At 36.2% G+C, this 27,243-nt stretch overlaps 1 protein-coding gene across 9 annotated transcripts in view; it reads left to right on the top strand.

Moving 5' to 3' along the window:
- Positions 1-27,243, top strand: part of PRMT8 (protein arginine methyltransferase 8) — a 166,353-nt gene that overhangs the window by 100,213 nt on the left and 38,897 nt on the right. For 8 of the 9 annotated variants that reach the window (XM_074269249.1, XM_074269248.1, XM_074269253.1 and 5 more), the window contains 2 exons: positions 9,750-9,892; positions 10,694-10,781. In XM_074269249.1, the coding sequence (XP_074125350.1) occupies positions 9,750-9,892; positions 10,694-10,781 (231 nt within the window). The remainder of the gene's footprint in view (positions 1-9,749; positions 9,893-10,693; positions 10,782-27,243) is intronic. The other variant, XM_074269255.1, reaches the window with a different exon arrangement.

The raw sequence follows: 27,243 nt of genomic DNA, 5'->3' as shown, positions 1-27,243 counted from the left end.
TGGCCAAGCTAATGGGAGAAGAATCATTCTATATTGAAAAATCTTTTTAAAAGATGTTTCATAAGGAGAAAAATCAGCTTTATAGTCTATCCAGGAAGTAGAAGGAATAGTCATTCAGTCTCCGCTTAAGTACTTTTAGTGAAGGGAAACTCCTACTTTGTGAGACATCTCATTTTATTGTTGGACAAAGCTAATTAATCACTGAGTCCCCCTGTCCTCTACTTTACATTGAGCCTAAATCATTCCCTTCTTTATTTTTCATACTTTGGTCTTAAATCTTGTCCTTTCTGATGGAAGAAAATGTTGATTTCCCTTTCTACTTGACAAATCTCCAAATATTTAAATATATCTATTATATCCTCCCTAAGAATTTTTTCCTTCAAAATGAACATCTTCAGTTCTTTCAACTATTCTTTATAGGGCATAATTTTATGTCCATTCATGATTCCGGTTGTTCTCTAGAAAGGCTCCTATTCTATCCCACAACTTTACCCTTACCTCCTATTGCACAGAATATCAAAAGCAGGTGATTAGATGATCAGGCCAGACTGGTCTATCTTTCTGTGCTTTGATCAATGCTCCTCATATCTCCAGTGAATTAAAAACATATTTAGGATATTAAATATGTATTTAGAATAGGACATGTTAACATGTAATGGATGGCCTTTCAGCACTAATCTAGCCAATATTCTATCGGTCTGCAGACAATCCTTGGTTTGACAATTGAGATGATTTCTACTATCCTGCCTAGGAAAATTATCCTAACAGGACAGTGGATGGGTCTTTATAAGAAATAAGACTTCATTCTCTTCTATGAGTGAATCTTGCAAAGACTGATGGTGATATTTTGAATTTTATCACTGGTGGCCTAAGGGAAGGGCAGGAAAGTAAGGAAGACAGAGACTTAGGAGGAGACCAGAGACCAAGATAAATCTTTTCTGGCAGTGAAACCAAGAGGTGAGATATGACTTAAACTTACAGTGTCAACTCTGGTAACAAATGACCAAAGAGTCACAAAGGTTTTATAACTGCTATTAATTCTAAAAATATTAAAGTGCTCACACATGTTATCACTAAAAAAAAAATCTTCCTTTATTGCATGAGGGGGAGGAAAAATAGACACATATATTAACTTTGATATGAGTCTCTTATGTGGGATAATAGAGTAACTTCAGATATCCACAGGGCAACGTCCTCTGTTTCTGATGGTGGGTTAATAGGCTCAAACAGTGCTGAGCCACCAGGTTTACTACTATCCCTTTAAAATAGAAAGATCCATTCTAATAATAATCCAATTTCTGCAATGCCAGAAAGAAACCAACCAGTCAAGCAAACAACACACATATGCTCACATTCTACTTAACTATTCAATGTGCTTACGTGAAGAGATGGAGAAAATTTCCCAATTTAGAGTCTATTGTTCCCTACTGAGTATTTAGTTATGTTTAGTTATTCTAAAGTTTACAAATGAGGGCCCTGAAATAGTCACTTAGACAAACTTTCCATCATTTCTGTAGCATAAAAATATGTGTATGTGGTGATCTCAGTCCAACCTTGAGCTAACATTTTAGGAGGGAGCAGGTTCATATTAGAGGCATTACCCTAAAGAAGAAAACTCTCTTGGTCCACAAATCCTTCCCTATCTCCCCATTACAACAACTGAAGGACATTAACTTCTCTGTCGTCATCCTGTTCCTAATCAGCAACTTGGTAACACAATTGCAATTTTAGTCTCCCATAGAAGAGAAATTCATCAAATCAGTCAATTGCCAAAAAACTGCTGAGGGTTCAAACTGTTATTTAATTGGTAAAAAACCATAGTGAAAGAAAGATCTCTGTTATATTGATGACAAATGAGTTTAAGTTAACCTATTTAGAGGTTAAAAAAAACCATTCTAGGTGGTCAGACCTGGGACCTAGTTCCTATGCTATCACTAGCTTTGTGACTTTAGGCAAATTATTCCTTCTCCTCTTAGATGCAATTTCCTCATCTACAATATTAGCTGGTATCTATGAAGATCATTTCTAGTTCTGAATATAAAGCCCAAGTCTGTCCTGAGGCCAGTCTTGCATCACTAATAGCCTATTGGATATTTTCTGCTAATTGTCTCAAAGGATCTCAAATACATTTCTAAAACAGAAGTCATCCTCTGTCCTTATTTGAAAAATTAGGATAATATTAGCACCTATCTCCCAAAGTTACTGTGAGGATAAAATTATAAAACTTTAAAGTGCTATATAAATCTCCTCCTCCTCCTCCTCCTTACTCTTCCTTCTCCTCCTCCTCCTTCTCCTCCCCCTCTTCCCTCCTCTTTTTCTTCCTTCTTCCTCTCTCCTTCCCTTCTTCTCCTCCTCCTCCTCCCCCTCCTCCCTTCTCCTTCTCTTCCTTCTCTCCCATCTTCCTCTCTCCTTCCTTTCTCCTCTCTTTCTCCTCTTTCCCCCTCCTCCTTCCTCCTTTTCCCCTTCTTCCTCCTCTTTCTCCCCTCCTCCACTCCTTTTTCATCCTCACTTCTCCTTCTCCTCCTCCTCCTCCTCCTTCTTCATTTCCTTTTCCACTATTTTTAGTCAGTTGACAAATCTCATTGAACTCTTAACTACTCTCACATCTGTTCTCTTTATCTGTAAAGTGCTTGGCACATGATATTGCTTACTAAATTAATGATTATTGCCTTCCTGTCTTCTCACTATTCATACCACCACTCCTTTGCTTTATGTGTTCATTGTCTTTCACTAAATTATTGTCCCCTAAGTAATCTTCTTGTTTTAAATCTTTTCTTAAACTTCAACCACAAAGCTGCCAAAATGGCCACAGTCTTACCACGTTACTTTCCTCCTTATAAAATTTCAGTGGCTCCCTATTGCCTTTGGAATAAAATGTCAAGTCTTCCATTGACATTGGTCTGAGTCCAGAATAACTTTACAGGCTTATTACACATTAATTCCCCTTCACACTCTCTACATTTCAACCAAACTGTCCTCTTTTCTGTTCCTTAAACATGTTATTTCATCTCTCATCTCTGGGTTTTTTCATAGTCTGTCCTTCATGACTGAGGTGCAATTTTTGGTCACCTCCCCCTCTTAGAATCCTAGCTTGCTTTAAACCAGTTCCAGTGCTACTTTTTATCTATGAGCTTTCCTGATTTCCCCGATTTCCCCCAACTACTAATGCTCCCTGAAATGAATTTTTACTTATCTTGTATACAGTTGATTTTTGGGCTAATCGAATGTAAATTTCCTCAGGACAAGACTATTTTTGTCCTTATTATATTTTCAGAGTGTAGCACAATGGCTAGCATATAATAGACACAGGCATATAATAATAAATGCCTGTTGACTGATTGATTTTTGCGGTAATACTTCGCACTTGTGTATTAAAGTTTAAAAAAATACTTGCTTCAGAGATTATTCGGGTTATTCGGAACTAAGAATTGTGTCATTTAAATTTGTAAAATCTGTGTGGATTCTTTCATTATCGGTTCCCAAATATAGATATTTTTACATAGGAAAGCACTGAAAACAAAGCTTTGCTTGGCTTTTCTCAGCCTATTTAAGATATACATCAAAAGCATCTCTTTCATGATGGTGATTATGTGTTGGACATGATTGTAGAACTAGGCCCTGAATACTTGAGGTGTGGAATGTGTTAAAATCAGACCAGGGAATGGAACTGCAAATGAGAGTAGACTCTCAGTTTGAAGTGCAGACAAGGTATATATCAGCCTACTTGACCTGCATAGAACTTGTTCTTCATGTTATTTCAACTGAAAATTTGGAACCTTTACTCTAGGAGTCCAGTACAAACTACCCGGATTTGAACTAAGAGGGTTCTATATCCATACTACCTTTACTCTTGCCTACATATAACTTGTCAGGATTCTCTCACCTGTACTGGATTTCCTGATTCAATTAGTCTTTCTGCTATTCTCATTCACAATCCTAGTTATTCATACCATTTAATACTTCACTTTCAATGCACTCCATAACAAACACTTAGGTGGCCATTTTGCATTCATATCTGATAAATGATCACTTGAATCAAGAGTAAATAGTTGCACTTTGTAAATAGCCAAGGAAATGACTAACATAACAAAGAGCTTCAAAAACCCACAGACTTTCTTCCTCAAACAGCTATTTGCTTTTCAAATTGATATATCCAAAGTTTAATAGTATGTTTTTGTTACTCCTTTTTGTCCATAGGGAGCTGGCCACTACAGAGGTCCTGGATAGGAACTCTCACCACCTTCCACCTTCCACTTGGACATATTCATTGTTTGCATGTTCCTTGAGCTCCTTGAGAGCAGTGATTATTTTTGCCATTCTTTTCATCTCTAGCTTGGAACATAGGAACCATTTAATAAATGCTTGTTGACTTGACTTGACTCCTTCTCCCCATTTTCTCCCTGCCAGTAAGTCTATGATCAAATGATGGTTCAGTGTCGGTGAAAGTTTTCTTATATTCTAACCTTCATTGGATGCCTTTTTTTTTTTTTTCATGACAACAACATATGCTTTCTTTCTTAATTCATTTAACTTTGTTCTCCTCCTATTTATTCTGAGCTTCATCTACCTGCAAGTTTTCACTTTTCTTTTAGCAAGTTAAATGTGCATCTGCCTCTACTATTCTGCTAGGATTTGGCTTCCATTCCTCTGTACTCAATTCTATTACAGTCTCTTACTTAGAGGTAGGGTCATTCTTACTCTCTTCTCTAATTCAGATCATTCTTCATGAGCATTCTCAAATATACCCTCCTCCTTAGTACCTTGTTCTTTATCCAATTGTTACTGGGTATCTATCCAAAACTAGCCACAGCCATCCTTTCATTCACTCCTTGTATGAAAGTCTATCTAGAGCATGGCTTCCCACATTTTTATACCATGTCCCTCTTTGGCAGACTGGCAAAGCCTATGGACTCCTCAAAATAAAGTTGTTTTTTTATGTTCATAATTGAAGGAAAGGCTAGATTCCATTTGGAAGCTAGTGAAAATAAAAATGTATTTTTTTTCCTATCAAAGTTCATGGACCCACTGAAATTTATCTATGGAACCTTACAGATCTAGGACCTGGTTTAAAGTCTCCCTAATTCAGATGCAGGCATTTCCTTATTTCCCTCCTTCCAGAATATAAAATATATTCACTTCCAATCCAAATCAAATTTTAGCTACAGATTACTTCTACCCTCACAGAAATATAGAATTTGAATTCACAGGGCAATCAGAAGGGACCTGTCAGATTCATCTCTCAATTCCACAAGAGGAACATTAACTCAAGTTTTAGTTCCATAATTGGTTGAGTCATTCAATAATTCGATGATTCAACAAACACATATTAAGTACCTACTATATGCAAGGCATTGTGCTAGACACTAGGGAAATGAAAACAAAAACAACATAGTCTCTGCCTTCTATAAACTTTTATTTTCCTGAGGGTGGCAACATGCATGTAGTTAATAAGTGATTTCATTTGAAGTATTAAGAACTAGAAGGGTTCAGGGAAGACTTCCAGGAAGAAGTGGCGTCTGAACTTAGCTTTGAAGGAAAGTAGGGATTCTAAGAGATGCCATTCAGAAAGGAGAACATTCTGAGCATAGGGAACAGCTTGTGAATAAGCACAGAGAGAAGAGACAGAATGCTGAGTTCAGGGAACAACAATGTCATGCCAAACAGTGGGAACAGGAACAAGAAAAAAGATAGGAAGTTAAGAAGATACTTGGTGGTGGGGAAGGGGGAAATGCATTTTTACTGGAATAATATGAAAAGTCAGGAAAGTTGAATTGGATCAAGATTACAAAGAGCTTTAAATGCCAGGCAGAGGATACTGAATTTTCATCCTAAAGTTAATGGGGAGCTCCCAAAGATCTTTGATGAGGGAATCAACATGATTATCAACTTTGTGTCATAAGAATGTCATTTTGGCATCTATTGTATGCATTGGAGAGGGAAGAGACCAGAAGTAGGGAAATTTATCAGTGGGTTAGCATAATAGTTCAGACCAGTGGCAATGAGGGTCAGAATTAATGTGTGCTATATAGACTGGATATAGGAATTGTGCTGGGGGTAAAGGTAGAATTGCCTAAACCAATATGCCAAAAAGAACCCTGACCTTTTGTCAAAATATGGAACATGTTGGTTCAAAATGACTTCATTCTGAGGACTTAGGGCCTTTGTCATTGAAGAAATTTCTACTGCTACTCCTTTAGAAGTTCCTGTTTTTCAACCATTTCCCAGATTCCATAACTCTGGAATGTCTGCCTGTGCCAAGTAGCTTACAACTGCCTAGGTTGCAGGCTGGCCTGGCTTTGAAAAACACTTCTATTGGCTCCTGTTTCTCCTGAAGTACTGCCACCTGGGAAGAAGTCTATGTTCTGGTGCAGACTCATCTGCTGCTCCACTAGTTTCCAAATGGCCAACTGACAGTATTACAACTGTTCCCATTGGCTCCCTTACTGGAGTCATCTGACCCTTTATGGAAAATACTGGGGAAGGGGAAGGTTGACTGCTTCAAAGGTGATGTTGTTGATGATGATGTTGTTATGGACCATTTGATGTCACACTGATCTCAAATCCACCTGAGCTCTATATCTATAACTTGGGGAGATGACTAGAGGCTCAGAATGTGGCATTTAGACATGTGTTTGGCAGGGATTTTTTGTTATTGCTTCACAAATATTTCTGTCTCTACATAGGAATATTAACATCTCTACTCTGGCACTCAGAACTTTATAAAATCCTTGGTCTCAAAGCATTTGTTTCTCTTAGTATACTCCTTTTTTCTTCAAGGCTTCACTATCTTCATTCTCAAGGCTAAATCACTACATTTGGAGCTCAGGATAAAGTCATAGTCCTTGTATTTTTCCCTTAGGGTTCCAAAACTGGACAACTTGCACTTACCCCATGAGGGGATGGTGGAGATGGGGAAATGATCTTCACATTGTAATATATCATATCTTCCATTCACACATTCAATTATGTCTCTCCCCCTTCATTCACAGTCCCTCTTTGTATACCAGTGATATCCCACTCTCAGCTCACTCTTACAACCCTATGAGGGGTGAATCTACCACTAATGCCCTGTATTTAGTCATCAGCATCAAAGACTCATTTTGATGATGCTAAATAACTTGGGAGATGGAAGATGTAATTAAGGTACCAAAAGAATCTTCCTGCCCTTCCATCTTGACCTCACAGGGTTTTTTTTGAATTCTATAGTTCTCAGGACTTAACAGAATGCTCTAGTTATTTTCTGCTTTCAGCTCTAGGACCACATATTTAATTGTATTATTCATAAGATATGGTAATAACTGACATTTATGTAGCATTGTAAAGTTTATAAAGAACCTCATATGTATTAGATCAATTTTGTTAAATGTTTTCCAATTACATTTTAATCTAGTTCACTTGGGAATATTGTGGGTCACATTGGCCCACAGATCATGTTTTTGACATATCTAGATTAAATCAACTCAACCAATTATCAAAACAACTCAATGAGGGAAGATCTACAGGGATTATTATCCCTATTTTATATATGAGAAAACTTAGAACTCAGAAAAGTCAAGGACAAGCCAGTAAATGCCAAGGGCAACATTTGAACCCAGGTCTTCTTAATGGCAACTCTAGTGCTTAATCCATGATTTCACAAGGAGAAATTTTAATTTGGCTTATCAGTTCTTTCTACCTTCCTGCAAAGATGAAATAACCTAGTTGCTGGTATTGGCTGCAAATGGTTTCTATATATATTTGGGTAATTGTGGGAGTAGTCATTCAATCAGCTCTGGCAGTGGCACTGGGAGAATGTGTATTGTGTGTCATACCATGTTCTGGACATCATGGAGGGGGGTGGAGATAAAGGCAGGAGGAGAGTTCACCACATAATTCAGGTCAGTCCAAACTATAATGGCTCCATCTAGTTTTTCTGAGTTTTATAGATAGCTTTTAGGCATCAGTGTGCCATTAGGGCAAACATCTCTGGACTTGGAGTCAGAAGACCTTGCTTCTCTTTCCCTTTCACTGTCAGTTTATTTAAAAATGAAAGGGTAGATCATTTGATTTTTATGGTCCTTTCCATCTTGTTAGCTCCATAATTCTTTTTTCTTCTAAGTATTGTTATAATTTAGAAAGATTGTGCTCATGTACAAAGACAAAACGAGCTCGGAAAGTAAATTAATGAGTAAATTCTGTAAACATTTGTTGGTTCTGCTCAAAATGATAAATTGATTAGAGATTAATGTCCTTATCCTCATTTGGACAGGTTTTTTTTTTTTTTTTTTTTTTTGTCAGTGATACTAGTGAATTCTGGGTCAGGTTGACTTGTTATAATAGCGGTTTCCCTGAAGGTTCTCAGATCTTACTTTGGTTTAGTTTTAGTGGCCTGTCCCTGGAAAATCTCCCATCAAGGAGAGAAGACATCTTTTCTGCTTTTTTCTCTATTGGTGTAGATGGACAAGTCGGGAAAGGATCCAATGATAAGCAAGAGTAGAGTTAGATAAGTATAAACAAAAAGGTTTCATATGTATCATAATTGTGTTCTTAATCCTCAAATAGTCAATATTGATCTTGCTTCTCTTTGGTTTATATCCTAACGAAAGCCACATTGGCTAAAACTCTTTTAAGGTCTTACAAAGGTTTTTTTTTTTTTTTTCTTCTCATGATTCATCATAGCATAGAATTGATTCTAGAGTCTTGAAGGCTATACCAACAGTGCATGGTGTTTGGAAAGTTTTACTATATTAAATTAAACCTTCTGTCTAAGGACCAGTCTCCTCTTCACCAACAGCTTGGCCACCAAATTGTTGAATTCTTTTCCCAAGGCAATCCATAAAACAAAGAAAATATAGTTCTTTTGCCTTTATAATTTTTTTTGTCCTCTGGTTTGGTGGTGGCAAAGTGATAGAAAGGAGGAAGACCAGATTTTTTTTTTTTAATTAAAGACATTTATAAATGTAAACTTCCACATTACATGTAATGTTGAGACATATATTTTAGACTCCGAGAGATCTTCAGCAGCATTCTATTGCCTCTAGGATAAAATACACTCAACCTTCCACTTTAAACCTTTCACAGTATAGGTTCAATTTTCCTTTTTTTATTATATATATATATATATGTATATATATATATTTATAACACATACATATATATCTATATAAATAATATAAAATAAGTAAAATATAAATTTATATATATATATATATATATATATATATATATATATATAAATTTTCAGGAAACCAAGGGAAATAGTTGATCAGAATGAGAAGGCATAGATGGATTGCTCCTTTTGCAGGGAAGTACTCACACTGAGATCTCTCATTAGCCTAATCATGTTATCAGATCATTAACATTTCTGGATGTCCTAAAGTGGAATGGGCTATCCCCTTGGGAGACAGGTTTTCACTTATTGGAAATCTGTAAATACAACTAGATGAGTGTTCATCAGGAATGTTATAATAGAAATTCTTATTCATGTAATGATTGTACTAGACAGCTTCCAAAGTCCCTTCAAGCTCTGAGGGTCTGCAAAATTTATCCAACATGTAACAATGATCTAAAGCAACATATTCAAAAAGTGTTACTTCCCCCAAAGTAAATTCAATCTAGATGGGCTGGGGGTATACTGAATAAAGAATCAGAAGGGAATCTTTTATGGGGAGAGCCAGCTTGACACTGACACTACAGTTTACTAGTTGGGTCTTCTGGAAGTAACTTTCTGGGATTTAAAAATATTTTTTCCTCTTTTTCTCTTCTAACAGTCATCACCATATTTAAGGGTAAAGTGGAGGAGGTGGAGTTGCCGGTGGAAAAGGTAGACATCATCATCAGTGAGTGGATGGGTTATTGTCTTTTCTATGAATCAATGCTTAACACAGTGATCTTCGCCAGGGACAAGTGGCTGGTAGGTGTCCTGCATGTCACCCTTCTTGTTGGATTGCTGGTTGGCCCACATTTGACCTACAGTCCTTTGACTAGATAGGTTAGACCCTCTATTATCTCTGCTCATTGAGATTTCCTAGATATGCCACAAGTTAGAAATGCTTTTTAGTGGTTACCTCATTTGACCCCTATCTCCGAAGCAGGTATTCTTCAGAGAAGGTGAACATAATACCACCTCATTTGTCCATGAAGTCGAGTGCAGTAGCTAACTATTTTGGGTAACTGGAAAGTTTTTCTATATGTTTAGCTTTGTTCACTTTTGTTGAAAGTGATATTTTTCAATTGGTTCAGATAAAAGTCAGGGCAGCAAGTATTAAGTATTAATTCTGTATTAAGCAATCAGAGGTCTGAAGGGCATTAATAAGTATATTTGACCTCTGCTTCCTCCTAGTGAGAAAGTCTCATTTTCCCTCCTTGACTTTAATTTTGCATCTCCCTTTATCCTCCCCTTGTTCTTCTCCTGGTTCTTTCCAAAATTTGCTCTTCCTGAAAGTCCTCCAGGAAGAGTTCAGTGATAAATTTTGTGCTTGGGGGTGGGAAAGGTGAAAGGAAGAGGATCCTGTCCAGCTTGTGTTAGTCACCTGGTGCATGCTTTGCCCCAAAGTTCCACTGAAGGCCATCACTGTCCTCATCACAAACCAGGAGAACTTGAAGCATTGTCAGTGGGGATGCTTTGTCTAGTTCTTCTATGTGCAGTTCAAAATGTGATGTCTTTGTCAGGTGAATAGATTACGAGATCCATTTCCCCACAATTCATCAACAGAAACCTGGAGGGCTTATGTTTCCAGACCGGGCAGCTTTGTACATGGTAGCAATTGAAGACAGACAGTACAAGGACTTCAAAATTCACTGTAAGTAGCCCTTTCCAGTCTAGTACTGGGTTTTTGTTTTCTACTTACTGAATTTCTTTGATGCGCCAGGCCAGAGCCCTCTTAAACTACTAAACTGGCCTTGCTTATTTCTAGGCATTGGGTGGATTAATTGATGTTGTGAATTGCTAATAGAGTAAGCATTTTAGCAGGTTCATGGATTAATATGCTCTTTTTTTTTTTTTTTCCTAGTCAGGATTTAGCCAGGGATTTGAAATAGAGAAGAGACTTTTTTTTTTTTTTTTTTTTTAAACACTTTCTGGCTCTGGCTCTTTAATCTGCCTTCCCCACTATGGATGAGAAACCATTGAAGAGTTTTTAAAGCACATTATTCATCTGCTTTCTAAATCTAAATAAATGAACCTTGAATGAATGAATAAATAAAAGGATGAGTGAGTGAGTGAATGAATAACTGTAAATAAATAAAAAAGTCATTCATGTAGAATGAATAAATAGAATTATGATGAAAAATGAATTGGAGATGAGGGCTGCAGACTTGGTAGCAGACAGTAGAAAAATCCTCATGGTACAATGCCTCAAATGTTCTCATAGTCATTAAAAATGGATCTTTGGACCACTGATTTCTTGTCTTTGTTTTATAATATTCCAGCGATATCAAAATTCTCAAAATGGTGTTCACTGTAATTTCTACTCTTTTAACATCTTGATATCAATTAGCTCTTTTGGGTTGGAGAGCCTGATTAAAATAACCCTTCCTTTTCTGGTAGTGGAAATCTTTATTTTCAAATGTATAATGAATATATGCTATTGTATTGTTATGGATTTTGTGAGGCATATTTTTGGTCATATGTAAGCTTCACAACTGCGAAAAACTATGGATTTCTAAAATTAATTCAGCTCTAAATATTCAGTGATTATTGTGATAACAGAAACCTACCAAATCATAACATAGAATCAGTAAAAGCATTTAATTGGAACCAGGGAAAGGAAATGAAATAAACAGAAAGATTCTCAGTAACATTTACCTGAATGATGGTGTTCTTTCTTTCTGCTTCTTCTACTCTTTATCCAGATCCTCATATACATCTGGGGGAAAACTGATATCTTGACAAATCTTTTGGATTGATATCTCTTCCTTAATCTAATCCAATCTTTTAACAAAGTAACATATACTGGTACTGAATCTTCATAACTTTGTCATCTTCCAAAATTCCAAAGCAGAGATCAAAAAATCCAAATGTCATCAGATATGGAAAAAAGTTTGTAGTGTCATTCCTGGTGACATTATGTATATATATGCCCAAAAGACCACATGTCTAACTCCAACTTAGCAATAACAGTGTCAAAAAGTAGATTAATTTTACCTTTAAAATATATAGAACAGAAGGAAGCACAGAGAAGTAGTATAACTTTGAAAAGAATATCTGAAGGAAGAAGTGTGAAATAAAGATTGCATGGTTTCATATAAAATTCTCTTTTTTTGTAATCTGCTGTATATGGAAATGTCTTTTATTAGTGTTTAAATTCAGAATAAAGAGATTATAAGAACAAGTATAAAAACCAACACTGACAAACATATGAGTCTTTTAATTATATCATTGAAGGCCTGTTTGCATTTTGCCTTAAAAGTGCCAAATGGAGGCAAAGGGTTCAAACCAAGGTGCTTCTTTTTGTCTTTCTATTTTTTCCCCAAACATCTATTCATGGGTGATATGATTGAGACATTTTAAGATGTAGTTCTTTGTAAACTTCTAGTGGTAGCCACCAAATCTTGCAAAATTTTTAGCTTCCCAAAATTCTTTGGAGATGGACAAGGTAAAAAGTATTTCATTCTTCTTAAGCTTAATATTCCTTCCCTGATGAGATGATATGTGACTTAGATACCCGACAGAGACAGTTTGAAGCCAATACTTATCACCTGAAAGCTTTAAACCAGCAGCTTCATAGATAAAAAACAAACTCCTTTGGTATTCAACATCCATCATAGTTTGATTCTAGACTCATTATATGTTATCCTCTTGTATGATTTGTATTTCTTTCAAACTGGCTTATTTACTCTTGTATATTCCCACATTTCATCTTTCATTCCCTGGCTTTTTGTGCAGGTTCTCCCCACTCCCAACACCTAGAATAGGCTTCCTCTTCACTCTGTTTCTTAGAATCCTTCTCTCACTTCAAAGATCAACTCTCTCTCCATCTTTTACATGACACTATTCCTGATCCTGCCCAGTTATTAGTGCTTCCCTCCATAAAATTATTTTATATATATATGTATATATATACATATATATATGTATATGTATTATTTGTTTATTTATGTGTGTTTGTGTTATTTGGGCACATGGAATTTAAGCTCCTTAGCAATGGGAGACCTAAGTATCAATCTGTCCTTACCTCATAAATAGCCTGAGAAACAATGATTTGCAACTTTAGTGTCATGAAACGAGAGCTGATCTTAGAGTCCACCCAGCTGGACTGGAGTTTCAGCTCTTCCGAGCTCTCTGAGCAAGTTTCTGAATCTCCCTTTCCTCATCTGTGAAATGGGGATACTTACCCTGCTTGTCTCCCAGGAGACATTCCTATGAAGAAATCACCACAGATTCATTCACAAATCACATTTGTTGCCTATTCCTTAATGACTGTTATAAGTGTTGGGGCTAGAATTTTGCGATTCTAATCCATAGTTCTTTTCCTTTCCCCATGCAAAAGGTAACTATGCAGAGCAGAAGAACTGCTAGAATCACCAATCTCATAGTATTATAGAATTAGAAGGAAACTTACAGGTTTTTTCTAGTTTGGTTTCCTTGTTTTATAGAGGAGAAAATTGAAAGAAAAAGACTTGCTCAAAGCCACGCAGACTATGTATTAGCTCTGAGACAGACACAGTAAAATAGAAAAACATATAAGCAGTTGAGGAGTAAATATTGATGAATGTATAAGAGAAAATTACATTGGCACCTCACTATGAAGCTACTGTTGGAACTTGGGGTGGGAGGAGTTTGGGTAGTAGGTGATACTGTGCTATGAGACAATAGTTTTGATACTTCATTCATCATCAAATATTTACTGAGTATATGCTACATTGAGCATATAATGTTGCAATAAATCATATCCAATGGTTTTCAAGGCAAATTCAATCTAAGTATTTCAGTTCATAAATACTGCATCATATTGGTTATGTGCAAGGTGCTATGTGGGTCAGTATAAATACAAAGAGAAATCAGGCAGTGTCCCAGACCTCAAGCAAAACACAATCTAGTCTGGGTTGGGGCTAAATAATATGGCAGACACAAATGACTACCAAAAAAATTACTATGTCACTCACTAACCATTTATTAATCATCTATGATTGTCACATACTGTTCTAAGTTATAGGGATACTATATATATATATATATATATATATATATGTGTGTGTGTGTGTGTGTGTGTGTGTGTATATATATATATATATATATATATATATATATATATATATATATATATATATATATATATAAAATCCCTATCCTTAAGGAATTTATATTCTAATGAGAATGAGAACATCTAGGCAAATATACACTTTTGTCTAAAGGGAACCATATTCAGGGTGAGGGGGAAAGAAAAAAAAAAGAAAAAAAAGAAATTTACATAACTTTATTGTTCTATGTTCTTAAAAAAGGACCATGACATCGGGAGGTGATGGCATGACATGCAAATGAATTGGATTTGAGTGAGGGAGGGCTATATGAGGTCACCTGCCCCATTTTCCCTCCAGAGGCATCAGGGTCCAGTGGCCAGATATAGATCAGGATAACTGGAGATGACCCTGAATGAAATGGGAGACCTTGACCTTTTTAAGCTAAGGTTTTCAAGAGGTCTCAGTTTGATTGATGCTACTCCATTCAGTGATTAAGATTAGGTAGCAATTGAGATAAATAATCTCCTCTTTCATTGTCAAAAAATAATTAGAAAATACATAAGTTTGTTGTATATTTAAAAGGAGTGGCAAGCTACTCATAATAGATTTGCATTTCAGGTGCAATCTTTTATATTATGCTATACTATACTATGTTTTGTTCCACAAATTAATTTTTAGAACTGCTTAATAAAACCAAAGGAACCTAGATAATGGATAAACTGAAAATTTGGTACTATAGGAAATAAGTACTAAAAAGTATAGAGTGCTAAGAGATCAGATGATAGAGTTTAGGTTCAGGGAGGAAGTGACATCTGAGCTAGATCTTGAAATAAGGCTATTCACACATGAGAGAGGATTGCATTAAAGAAAATTGTCAAGGTATTTAAAATATAATATATCAGTCAGTTTATATATAAGGTGATGGGTGAAGAGAAATTATGCTGGGCTTCAGTTTAGGCAGGCTAGAGTCAGGAAGAAGTTGTTACCTTCCAGGAGCAATACAGGGTCAAGGAGCAAGTGGCTCATTCAAACTCTTCTTCAGTTTGCACCACTTATAAAAACAAATTTAAATTAGGTCCCCTGAATAAGCTTTTTAACACAGTATCCTCATTCCAGGATCTCCATCCAAAACTAGTACTTTCTCTATTATTGCTACTTTGAAAATGTGTCTGTGGGCAGCTAAATGGCACAGTGGATAGAGCACCAGCTTTAATAGGAGTTGAGTTCAAATGTGACTTCAGACACTTAATACTTACTAGCTGTGTGACCCTGGGCCAAGTCACTTAACACCAATTGCCTCAGCAAAGGAAAAAAAAGAAAGAAAACGTATCTCTACTTAAGTTCTCCTCTGACAGCTCCTCATGGCATAGGGATGGCTTTGGGCTCTCAAAGGCTATCATGGGAAAGGACAAGTTTCAGTAGCTCCTACCCAGCTGGCAAAGCTTTAAGTGTGGGACTGCCAAATGTGTCTTTTTCTAAGAACCAATCTAACCAAGTCTCGAAAAGTTCATTGCTAGAGGGTCGACCATAAGGTGATTTTTTTAAGCCACAACCACTCATGAAGACAAAATGAAATAAAAGATACTTGAAGTATTGAAAATTATATTTAACATTCATTGGCAAAGGACCATTAAAGCAAGTGTGCTGATAAATGCTTAACAAATGGATCTCTTAAAAAATGTACACATGAAGCATTTAAAGTTTATTCTGTCTTATTAACATTTTCTCCAACTAGACAGTTAACAAAACAATAAGTCAAACCCTAATTTATAGCATTTGCTGATTTTTTAAAAATGTAAGTAAATAAGTATAAGTAATTTTTTTGTATAAGTACCTAACTATAAGTAAGTATAAGTATTTTTATTAAATACCTATTTGCTGAAAAAGAAGCTGACATGATTATTGTACCAACATCCCTGTTATGACCCCAAATCCTAAAGTAATGTCTTCTGCATAATGGGTGAATCTTTTATGGAGGATTTATGAAAGGACAAAAACAAGAGTAAAATAGGATGAGAAGGTGTGTACAGGTGTGTACCTGTGTGACGATATGGAAACATAGAGCAGATGAATAAGATAAAAGCTTTTTTTAAAACTAGTTTCTCCATCACTGAAGATTTATGTAGTGTAAGGCTGTCTCAGAAGTTAAAAATTTTTAAGGGAAGGTTGATAAACAAATTTCAGTAGGAACAAGGTTTAAATAAGAAAGGTTTTTTTTTTTTTAATTTAGGGGTGAGATAGTAGAGAAAGACATTTCAATTTCATTCCTCAGAAGTTGAGCTGAGAAGGAAACTTCTAATTAGGAGGATAAGATATGTTAAAGGAATTAGCGATATACAGCCATATGATGAAAATATCAACCATAGAGAAATGGGCCATCTGGCAATTTGTCTTTTTCTTCTGACTAGTATAGACAAAGGACCATGTTGGCAGATAAGGAGTCTGGGAACCTCTGCTAGACTCTGTTTTGTTCTTATACTTCAACCCCAATTTTATTTTTACATTTATTTTAATAATAGCTTTTTATCTTCAAAATACACGCAAAGATAGTTTTCAACATTCATCCTTGCAAAACCAAAACCTTGTGTTCCAAATTTTTCTACTTCCCTTCTTCCCCCCTCCACCTCTCCCTTAGACAGAAAGTAAACCAGTGTAGTTCAACTCCAATTTTAAAATAATGCTGACTCCAACTTAACCAGCTTGCTCAATGGACTATTGTCTCTTCTGATAGTGTCTCATTCAACCTGCTGAGCACCAAAGACTTGTGACACAATCGCAAACATCTGGTGTTGCTCTCCATTTTTTTTCCATCCTTTCTAAAAAAAAATTCTGCTGACAAGTCATTCTCTGTGCCAGAGTATAAACAAACTAGTCTCCTACTCTTCCTTCATTTCATTTATACCTGTGATCTAGGGCTTTACATCGTCTCAAAGCAGACATTGACTGAAAGTCTTAGAAATTCCTAATGTCTGTATGACTGTTTTTGTCCATTTACATCTAGAAAAAGAGACTTGGAAGCTCTAGGTAAGGCTGGAGTAGAAAAACAAGGCAGGGAGTTAGTAGGATTGTTGTTTGTTTCTTATTTATCTTTGTTTCTTTGGCTTTTTTCTTCTTCTTGATAATTAAGAAGTACTTAAGTGACAGATGGATAGGTCTTTTTATTGGTTCTAGAATAAGGAAGACCGGAGTTCAAATCATACTTTAAACATTTACTAATAGTATGATCTTAGGCAAATTGTTTAACCTTGTTTGCCTCAATGTTTCAACTGTAAAATGAGGGGGGGGGAGGGTAATAGCACTAACCTCCCTGGGTTGTTGTGAGAATTAAATTAATTAATGTTTCTAAAGAGCTTAGCACAGAGCCTGGTACATAGTGGAAGCTATATAAATGCTAACAAGGAGGAGGAGGAAAAAGAGAAGGAAACAAAGAGAACAAAAGAAGGAAAAGAAAAAGGAGAAGGAGGAGAAGAATAAAGAAAGAAAGAAAAAAGAAAGGAAGAGGAGAGAGAAGAGAGAATAAAAGGAAGAGGAAAAGGAAGCAGAAGAAAGTAGGAAAGAAAAAGAAAGAAAGGAAGAAAGAAAGAAAGAAAAGAAGGAAGAAAGAAAAAAGAAGGAAAGAAAGGAAGAAAAGAGGAAAAAGAAAAATATATACTGGAAGGAACATCAGAGATCATTCTTTCCCACTTCTCTCATCCGACACATAAGAAAATTTGAGCAAGAGAGGTGAAATAATTTGCCTAAAATCCCACAAGTAGGAAATGGGAAGAATTGAGAATTTAGTCCAGGTCTTTTGACTCCAAAATCTGTCTGAATATAAGATGTCTTATAGGATGGAACAGGTTCTTGGTTATATGGATGAATTATGAAATAACTTCTCCCAATGTAGATGAGCATCTTCTCTGACCTTTAGAACCTTGGAAAGTTGCCTGGGGGTAATAAGAAACTCAGCATCACACAGTATATCAGAGAAGACATCTAAGGTCAGATCTTTCCAATTCTCAGCCCAGTTCTCTATCCCTGATGGCACTAATGACTCTGTCTGTAGGAAAAATACTATTTCTCCTGCATCCCTCACAGGGTTGTTGTGATGTTCAAATGTGAAAGTGTTTTTTAAATTGTAAACCATATTCAGGTCAATTAATCAATGAGCATTTATTAAGTCTACTATGTGCCATGTTCTATGCTACATGCTAAGTAAAATCAGTGACTTCCATATGGGAGGCAGTATGCCTAAGAAAAAATTAATCAGTTCCTCAAGGAGCTTATATTTTATCAGGAGAAACAACACACACACACACACACACACACACACACTCAAACTCAAATGCACTTACTAGAATATGCAAAATAAATGCATTAAAATATATACAAATCAATTTTGATGGGGAATCAGAGGACATGTCACATATAAGGAAGTGATAAAGGCTGAGCATTGAAGGAAACTGCAGGTTCCAAGAGATAAGAGTAAGTAGGGGTTGGATTCTAAGAATGGAGAATATCCTGTGCAAAGGAATGGAGGGTATGTGGTAAGACTGGGAAAACAGAGTGGAAACAGCTAGTAAAGGACTTTAAATATTAGACTGAAATTTGGCTTTGTTTTACATAAGTGAAAATTATTTAGGACTATAAGGGGGTACTTAGGTGGCTCAGTAGATAGAGTTCTAGGCCTGGAGTCCAAAAGACTCATCTTTATTGGTTCAAATCCATCCTTAGACACTTATTAGCTGTGTGACCCTGGGCAAGTCACTTAATCCTGTTTGCTTCAGTTTCCTCATCTGTGAATGAGCTGGAGAAGGAAATGGCAAATCAGTCCAGTCAAGAAAACTCTGAATGGGGTAATAGATTGTCAAACATAATTGAAAAATGACTTACCAAGAACAACAAAAAAGTACTTTACAGATCATGTAATCCAATATCCTCATTTGAAAGATAAGGAGATAGAAACTCAGGTCATACAGATAATCAACCAATAAGTTAATAAGCATTTATTAAGTGCTTACTATGAACCAGGCTTTGTACTAAGCACTGGGGATAAGGCAAAAGGAACTTAGTCTAATGGGTGAAACAGCATGCAAACAACTATCTACAAACAAAATAGAATTAGTATAAATATAATCAACCACTCCACTCTGCATCTATTGCCCTGCCTCCACAGAGCAAGATGCTTGTAATATTTGCAAGATGGGTTGGCTACCCATGGTACCAATTCTTTCTCACCACTCCCTTTTCCTCCCTCTTTTTTATGTTGTCTTCCTTCCTTATATTGTAAACTCCTTAAGAGCAGAAACTTATCTTTCTTTTTTATTAATTGTATCTCCAGTGCTGGGCACATGATAAGTGCTTAATAAGTATTGATTGATTGCTTTGGATTGGATCAATAGAAGGAAGAGCCTAGTATGAAGGAGAATCTGGAAAGGATTTTTTCAGATTTATTTTTATTTAATTAAGAGAAGCCATGGGAGCTAAGGGTTAGAGATGAAGAAGGAGAGTGTTCTAAGCTTGGGGGCCACTAGTAAAGATGCCTAAAGTCAGGAGGAGTGTCAAGTGGGAGGTACCAATTTGATTCTAATTGGACCCCAGTAGGTCCTAGATCAAACTCCATTTAGTCATTGTTTGGATCCTGATTGGCTCAGAATGAATGTGAATAGCAGTCATTTCTGCTTTGGCCAGAAACTCTGAAGGTCTTCCCATCAGAGATACATTCATTCATTCATCTATTTATCTAGATTTTTCTGGACTAAGTGAAAAAGGAGATTCTTTGCCTCAATTACTACCTATCCTTAATCACTGAATGGGTGTGGTCCCAGTCAAACTAAGACCTGTTACAGACCTTAGCTTAAAAAGGCCAAAGGCTCCCATTTCATCCAAAGCCATCTCCAATTGTCTTAATCTATATCTTGCTACTGGACCCAGATGGCCCTGGAAGGAAAAGTGAGGCAATGTCCTTATACAGCCCTCCCTCACTTAAATCTGATTCACTTTCATATCATGGCACCACCTCCCTGATATTATCCTATAATATCAAGACTGAAGGACAAACAACAACCTTTGTGAAGATTGTCACCATGTTATCTGGGAAAGAACAAACTGATTAAGGTAAAAAAGGGAACATGTTAAAGTTCTAAAATGGGATTACCCATTAGTAGCCCCTGTACTTCTAGCTTGAGTGAGATAGGAAGACAGAATCTTCAAAACAAAAATATACAAAAAAGATATCAAGTAATTGGACAGGGTTGTATGAAGAATAATTCTGAAGTTCCAAATCTGATAACTAGGACAATGTTGGTTATATTGACAGAAATAGGAAAATTGGGAGGAGGTATGAGTTTGAATAGTGAATTCTGTTCTGGGAACATTCAGTTCAAATTATCCATGGTGATATCAAGCTGGAAGATGGAGATTTAGGATTAGAACTCCAGAGAATGGATGACTGACTTAACTTACTTCCTAGCTCTATCCCTATTTCTCCAATGTTTAAAGAAAGGACAAATCTGATGGCTCCATCCTCTTTGATACTAACACTGGGGAGTGGGGCCTCCAATTAATTGATACTTCCTCTGTCTTGCATCTATTTACATTCTATTTTCTTACATTCTATTTTCTAATTTATAAAATTACATTCTATTTTCTAATTTATAAAATTCAAAGTCATCGTCTGTCAAGGTGAAAGCTTTATTCTACTGATATTGTCCCTACTTTTTCATCCTCCTTCAACACAGTCCTATCTTCACCTAGAGTCATTACCAAATTTTGGCTTGTGTTCTCTGAAATTCTTATTCATTTGTTAACAAATTCAACTTTATCCTAAGCTAATTTCTTCCTTGTTTTCCTCTGGAAGACAATGGTCTCCCACTTCAGCTAAGGGGATTTTTTTCCCCCTTGTGCCTTCAAACATTCTAGGACAGAAAGTAGAGTAGACATACTTTTATCACAAGGGAAAAGGTATGGATTTCTTTTAGCATATTGATGCACCTGACTATTGAAAACCAGTTAAAAATAGAAATTTAATGATATATTCTTTTTTTTTTTCATTTCATTTTGTTTTAATATAGGATGATGGCTTTGGAGTCATACAGTGTGGGTTTAAATGCAAACTTGCCACTCGCTGTCTGTGTGATTTGATTTATAAAATGAAGGAAATGGATTAGATGGTATCTAAGCTCCTTCTTTCACTAAATATATAACCCTAGTTTCTCAGTGACACTTCTAGACTTTCATTTGCCATTGTTAACTCCAAAAACCTCTCCCCCTTTCAGCTTCACTCTCTGTCCACATCTCCCAATTCAGATTCCATCATCTACTCCACTTCTCTGCCCACATTTTTCCATTAATATTTGGGGACTTTAACCACCAATCAATCAAGAATCATGTATTAAGCACCTTCTGTGAGTCAGATGGGCAGCTATGTGACACAGTGAATAGAAAAATCCCAGTCTAAAGTCAAGAAGACCTGAATTCAAATTGATCCTCAGACATTAGCTGAGCGATCCTGGGCAATTCACTTAACCCTGTTTGCCTTGGTTTCTTCATTTGTAAAATGGACTGGAAAAGGAAATGGCAAACCACTTTGGTACTTTTGCCTAAAAACTCCAGTTGGAGTCACAAAGAGTCAGACATGACTGAACAACCATAAATACACCAAACACTGGGCTGGGCAATGAAAGAAAAAATGTAAAACAGTTTTTATCCTTGGGATAATATATTATTTTGTGTAATAGTTCTCAAACTTTTTGACTTCTTTATACTCTTAAATTTTTTGAAGACTTCAAAGAACTTTGTTTATATGAGTTACAGCTATCTGTTTATTGTATTAGAAATATAAACAACTTAGTATTACTATTAAAATAGTTTTAGGTCTCATATACCTCTTCTTAAAATAATAGCTTTTAGTTTTCAACATTCACCATTGCAAAACTTGTGTTCCAAATCTTTTCCCTCTTTTCTCCCAAACCCCTTCCATAGATAGCAAGTAATCCAATACTTATATACCTCTTGAAATCTTGGGGATACTCAGAAGGATTTCTGATCTAGGGAGAGGAGACAACAAGAATACATATATATATATATATATATATATATATATATATGCTGATAAAAGCCAATAAACATTACATTTGGAAATTATGAGTGACAGAGACAAGATTTGTAGCCAGGGTGCAGAGTAGATAAGATCGAGAAGAAAGGAAATGGAGGCAGTATGAATTAACATCTTTTTCTAGGAGTTTAACTGAAAATTGGAAAAGAGATATAGAACAAGAACCAGAGTGGTGTTAGGATCTAAAAAGAAATTTTTTTAAAGGATGGGGTGGATGTGGGTGTGCTTATAGGCAAAAGGGAAAGAGCTAATAGATACAGAGAGATTGAACATGGAGGGTGTAAATGGAGGTGATAAAGCATTCTAGGGGCAATTTTTGCTGGAGAAAATGGAAAAGAGTGTGACTTAGGGATTCAATATTTTAATAATCACTATTAATAATAATGTTCCCTTGAAAACTGTGGCTTCTTAGTTCATGATCTACTTTGTTCATTGGTCAAGAGGTCATAGATCTCATGACCTCTACTGCACTTCACTTTGGCTACATATAAGCTCATATACTTTAGAATATCATCCTCTCACAAAATAGAGCCTTTTCATATTCTTATAAATGTTCTTATGATCTTCCAACTCTTCTTCTGTCATATTCAGTTAATAAGTCATATTTGCCAGCACTGTTATGTACTAGGAATGCAAAGAAAGGCAAAGGCTCACAGGCTAAAAGGGGAGACAATGTGCCAAAAGTTATAAACAAGATATATAAAGATTAAACTGGTGAGAATCAAAAGAGGGATGACATTAGCATTTTGTGAGATTGGGAAAGGTTTCTGGAAGAAGGTAAGACTTTTTAGCTAAGATTAAACCCTTGCCTTGATATTTTATTCTGCATATTCCACTTGTCCTCTTCTCCCAATCCCCTCCCATCCCTTCCTTATACCCTACCTTCTTCTTTTCACTGCCTTGGTCCCATTGCTGATCAGTTCAACTACCCTTGAATTCCTTGGATTCAGCTTCCACTCATACTTTGTCAAAACTCAGCCTTACCAAGACAGCTGAATGTGGTTGGTTGGAAAGGAATTCACATAACCATGTTAAAAAGGTCCACTAGAAATTTATTTGTCTAAGCTAAGTTGAACTGTCACTACTGCAAGGCAATCCTTTCTATTACATTTCCTTCCATTGCTTTTCCAGACCTCTTCTCTCAAGTTCCCTACACTATGTCCTTCCCACTCAATTTAAGAAGACTTTGCCTGTTACTTTGCCTACTACTTTAATGTGAGCTATTGCTTTTCTTTGCTAATATCTACCTCAAAACTCTCGATTACTCTTTGCTTTGTTCTAGTCTTAGAAAGAAAAGCTTTCCTTCTTGTCTTCTTTAACTTTGATCCCATAACTTCTTATCTTATTTGGGATCTTTCCCTTTAATCATTCCTTCTCTCTCTGTCTTTGTCTCTTTGTGTGTGTGTCTGTCTGACTGCCTCTATCTGTCTTTGTCTTTCTGTCTCTGTTTCTCTGTCAGTCTCCCTCACACACACAAACACCCCTTCAATTTCTCCTTATCTGCCAGATTTTTTATCCTCTGTCATCTGCTGCCTGAAAATATTTTAGGACTCCTTCACCCTTAAAATAACCTTCACTTGAGCCTATCATTCCTTCAAACTGTCACATGATATTTGTTTCTTCCTTTCATTGCAAACTCAAAAAAAAAAAAAAAAAAAAGTAAGCATCTAAACTTGCTGCTTTCACTTTTTCACCTCCCACCTCTCATTTCCAATCTCTTGCAATCTGGCTTCTGGACGTACCAATCATATGAAACTGCTCTCTTAAGCCTACCATTGATTTTGTACCTTCTAAATTTGATTTTTCTGTCTTTATCCTATTTTACAGCTCTTGTTTTGTCAATCAATCCCCCAGTCTGTTTTGCACTCTCCTTTGGCATCTGTGACATCTTTCTTTCCAGATTCCATTTTTACATATGACACTTCTCATTATCTCTTATTGGATCTGCTTCTCTCCCCCTATACATGGGTACCACTAAAGACTCTGTCTTAAGTCCTTCTTCCCCTCTATATACTTTCTTTTAGTGATCTCACCTCCCCATTGCTATTTTCAGATTGTTCATCTTCTATCATTCATCAATCTCTCCTCTTTTGAGGGTTATGCAATCTAAATATATCTCCCCATCTAAATCCCAGAGGCTATTTTTACTGACCTCCCCCAAACACATTCTCTCTCTCTCTCTCTCTCTCTCTCTCTCTCTCTCTCTCTCTCTCTCTCTCGATGACTACTTCACATTATTCTTCTCTACCCCAACTCTTGCTCTGATATTAGGAGAATTTACTGTACATATTGATGTTTCTTGAAATAGTCCAACCTTTTAATTCCTCATTCCACCCAATATTCATGATTTCTTCCTAACTACACAGAGGGTTGGTCCCACCTTGATCCTGCCATCACCCATTCGTGATTCATGACCAAGTAGGAACTCTGAAATTCTTTTTCTAATCAGAATATCATTCCACTTCTCCTTAAACTGATTCTTCATCTTAGTGAAACCAAAGCACTTGATTTATCCTCTGCTCTGGACTCCCCTTGCATCTTTAGACTAACCTTGTTCATACCTTACCAAACTCAGTGTCTTGATTGCTTTCACCATCTGCCTTCTCTGCTGCTATTCTCATGCTGCTGTATAAAGCTGAAGGGAGTTAGGAAACTATTCTGACCGGGCTCATTAGAAATTTATATAATCTAAACTCAAGCAGGTACTCACTGAAGCAAGGCAAACCCTTAACACTTCCTTAATTGATAAGCCCTTCTGTATCCCTCCACTTTCCTCACCCTAGTCTTCTGAGTACTCTCCTCTCTGGATTTCTGCAGTACTGCTCTCTAATTTCTCCTCCTGTCTGACCGCTCTTTCTTGTATCTTTTGCTGAATCATCACCCATGTCATGATCACGAACAGCAACCATTTGCTAAGACTCTGCCTTGGGCTTCCTACTTTCCCTAAGTGTCTTCTTTATATTCTCATTCTTGGCGAGCTCATTAGCTTCTACACAGATGGTTCTTGGATATATATATTCAAGTCCATCTCTCTTCTTTGGTTCAGTTCTATGTACCCAATGAGCTATTGGATATTTTGAATTGGACATAAATATCTCAAACTTAACTGTCCAAAACATTAGTTTCTCCTCAAACCCACGCTTTTTCAAAAATGTCCTATTACTGTCAAGGACACCACTACTATTTGAGTTACCCAGGTGTGCAACCTTAGTGTTATTCTTGATTTCTCACTTTCATCCATCCCACAAATCTAATTAGTTGCTTTATCTTATCATTTCTCTCTCCACAACATCACTAATAGACATTTTCGCTGTACTTATTACTCAGTCATTTGATTCTTCATCACCCCATTTGTTTTTTTTTTTTTTTTTAGCAAAGATAGTAGTATAGTTTGCCATTTCTTTCTCCAACTCCTTTTACAGATGAGGAAACTGAGGCAAACAGGGTGATCAGGATCACACAGCCAGTAAATCTCTGAGGCAAGATTTGAACTCAGAAAGATGAGAGTTTTTGACTCCAGGGCCAGCGCTCTATCCACTTTACCATGAAGCTGCCTTGTAATGACATCCTTATTTTAATCCTTATCATGTCTTTCCTAGACTATTAGAGTAATCTCCCCAATTACTCCTTGACTTAAGTCATGCCCATCTCTGGGCCTTGGTACTGGCTATCTCCTATGGCTGCAGTGCTGCTCTACCTCTACATCTCCATTTTTTGGAATCTTAATAATCAAAACTCAACTAAATGACTTTTTTAAAAATGAAGCTTCTCCTGGTTGCTGTATTTGCTATTAGCTTCCTCTTATAAGTCAACTTGTATCTGCTTTAAACATATTTTTATATACTTAGACATATGTACATTGTTTTGCCCTTTAGAAATGTAAATTCCTTGAATTCAGTGATTATTGACTTTTGTTTTTGATTTTGTATTTGATGATAGTACCCCTAACAGTGAATGTTCAATAAATACTTATAGTGCAGCTAAAATGGTGCAGTAGAGAGAGAATGGGTCCTGGAGTCTGGAGAACCTGAATTCAAATGTGGATTCAGACAACTAATAGTTCCTAACTGTGTAATAGCACCAATTGTTTTGTAAAATAATCCCACAATAAATGCTTGCTAATTTGATCAATGTATTGCATTAGCCTCTTACCTATGTAGTTTTCTTGTTTCTTTCTGATTTATCCAAATGTATCTATACCCAATTTCCAGAATAATCTTCTTAAGGTACGGATCAGACCAAATTGCTCCCCTGCTCAAAACTTTTCAGTTTCTTTTAGGCTAAAACTTCAAATCTTTTGCCCAGCATTCAAAGCCTCCACCCTACCCCCAACTTAGTAACTTCTTTCCAGATTTATTTCATATTATTACTTTCCTGCAGTCAACCTAATAGCTGTTCTTTGACATTTCATCTCCTGTTTTTCTTAGTACAGCCTGTCCTTCAGACTTGAAATCTATTTCTCAGAATCTTTTACCTCAATTTAAGATTCAATTCAAGTTTAAGGTTCAACTCAAATACCACCTACTACATGAAGCTTTTTCTAGTCCCTGTTATTGTCTCTCCCAGCTGCTGTCCTCAAATTACGTGACATTTATTTAGCTGCTGTACAAATTCCTCTACAATGTACATTTTATCTTGCTTCTCTCTGTCGAATGTAAGCTTCCGGAGGGCAAGGACTATTTGTCTTTGTATCAATAAAAGATGCAATGTTTTGTATATAACAGATACTTTATATATTTTTGTTGAGTTGAATAAAAAAAATCCTTTGTCCATAAAAGTTGAGAAAGGCTTCATGGAGTACGAAGTCTCTGGAGTATGAATAGGTTTTAAAAAGAATAAATGGGGGAGGAAGGATTAGGCAAGGAGAACAGCATAAGCAAAAGTTTGGACGTCAGAATAAGGACTTCTTACATTCTTCCAGTGCTTTTTAAATATGCATTTATCAATTTGCTCATTTATTTATGTCATACTCACAATTTTATGAGATG

The sequence above is a fragment of the Sminthopsis crassicaudata genome, chromosome 5, assembly GCF_048593235.1.
Source record: "Sminthopsis crassicaudata isolate SCR6 chromosome 5, ASM4859323v1, whole genome shotgun sequence".
Lineage (NCBI taxonomy): Eukaryota > Metazoa > Chordata > Mammalia > Dasyuromorphia > Dasyuridae > Sminthopsis > Sminthopsis crassicaudata.
This window is presented reverse-complemented; position numbering and strand designations above follow the sequence as displayed.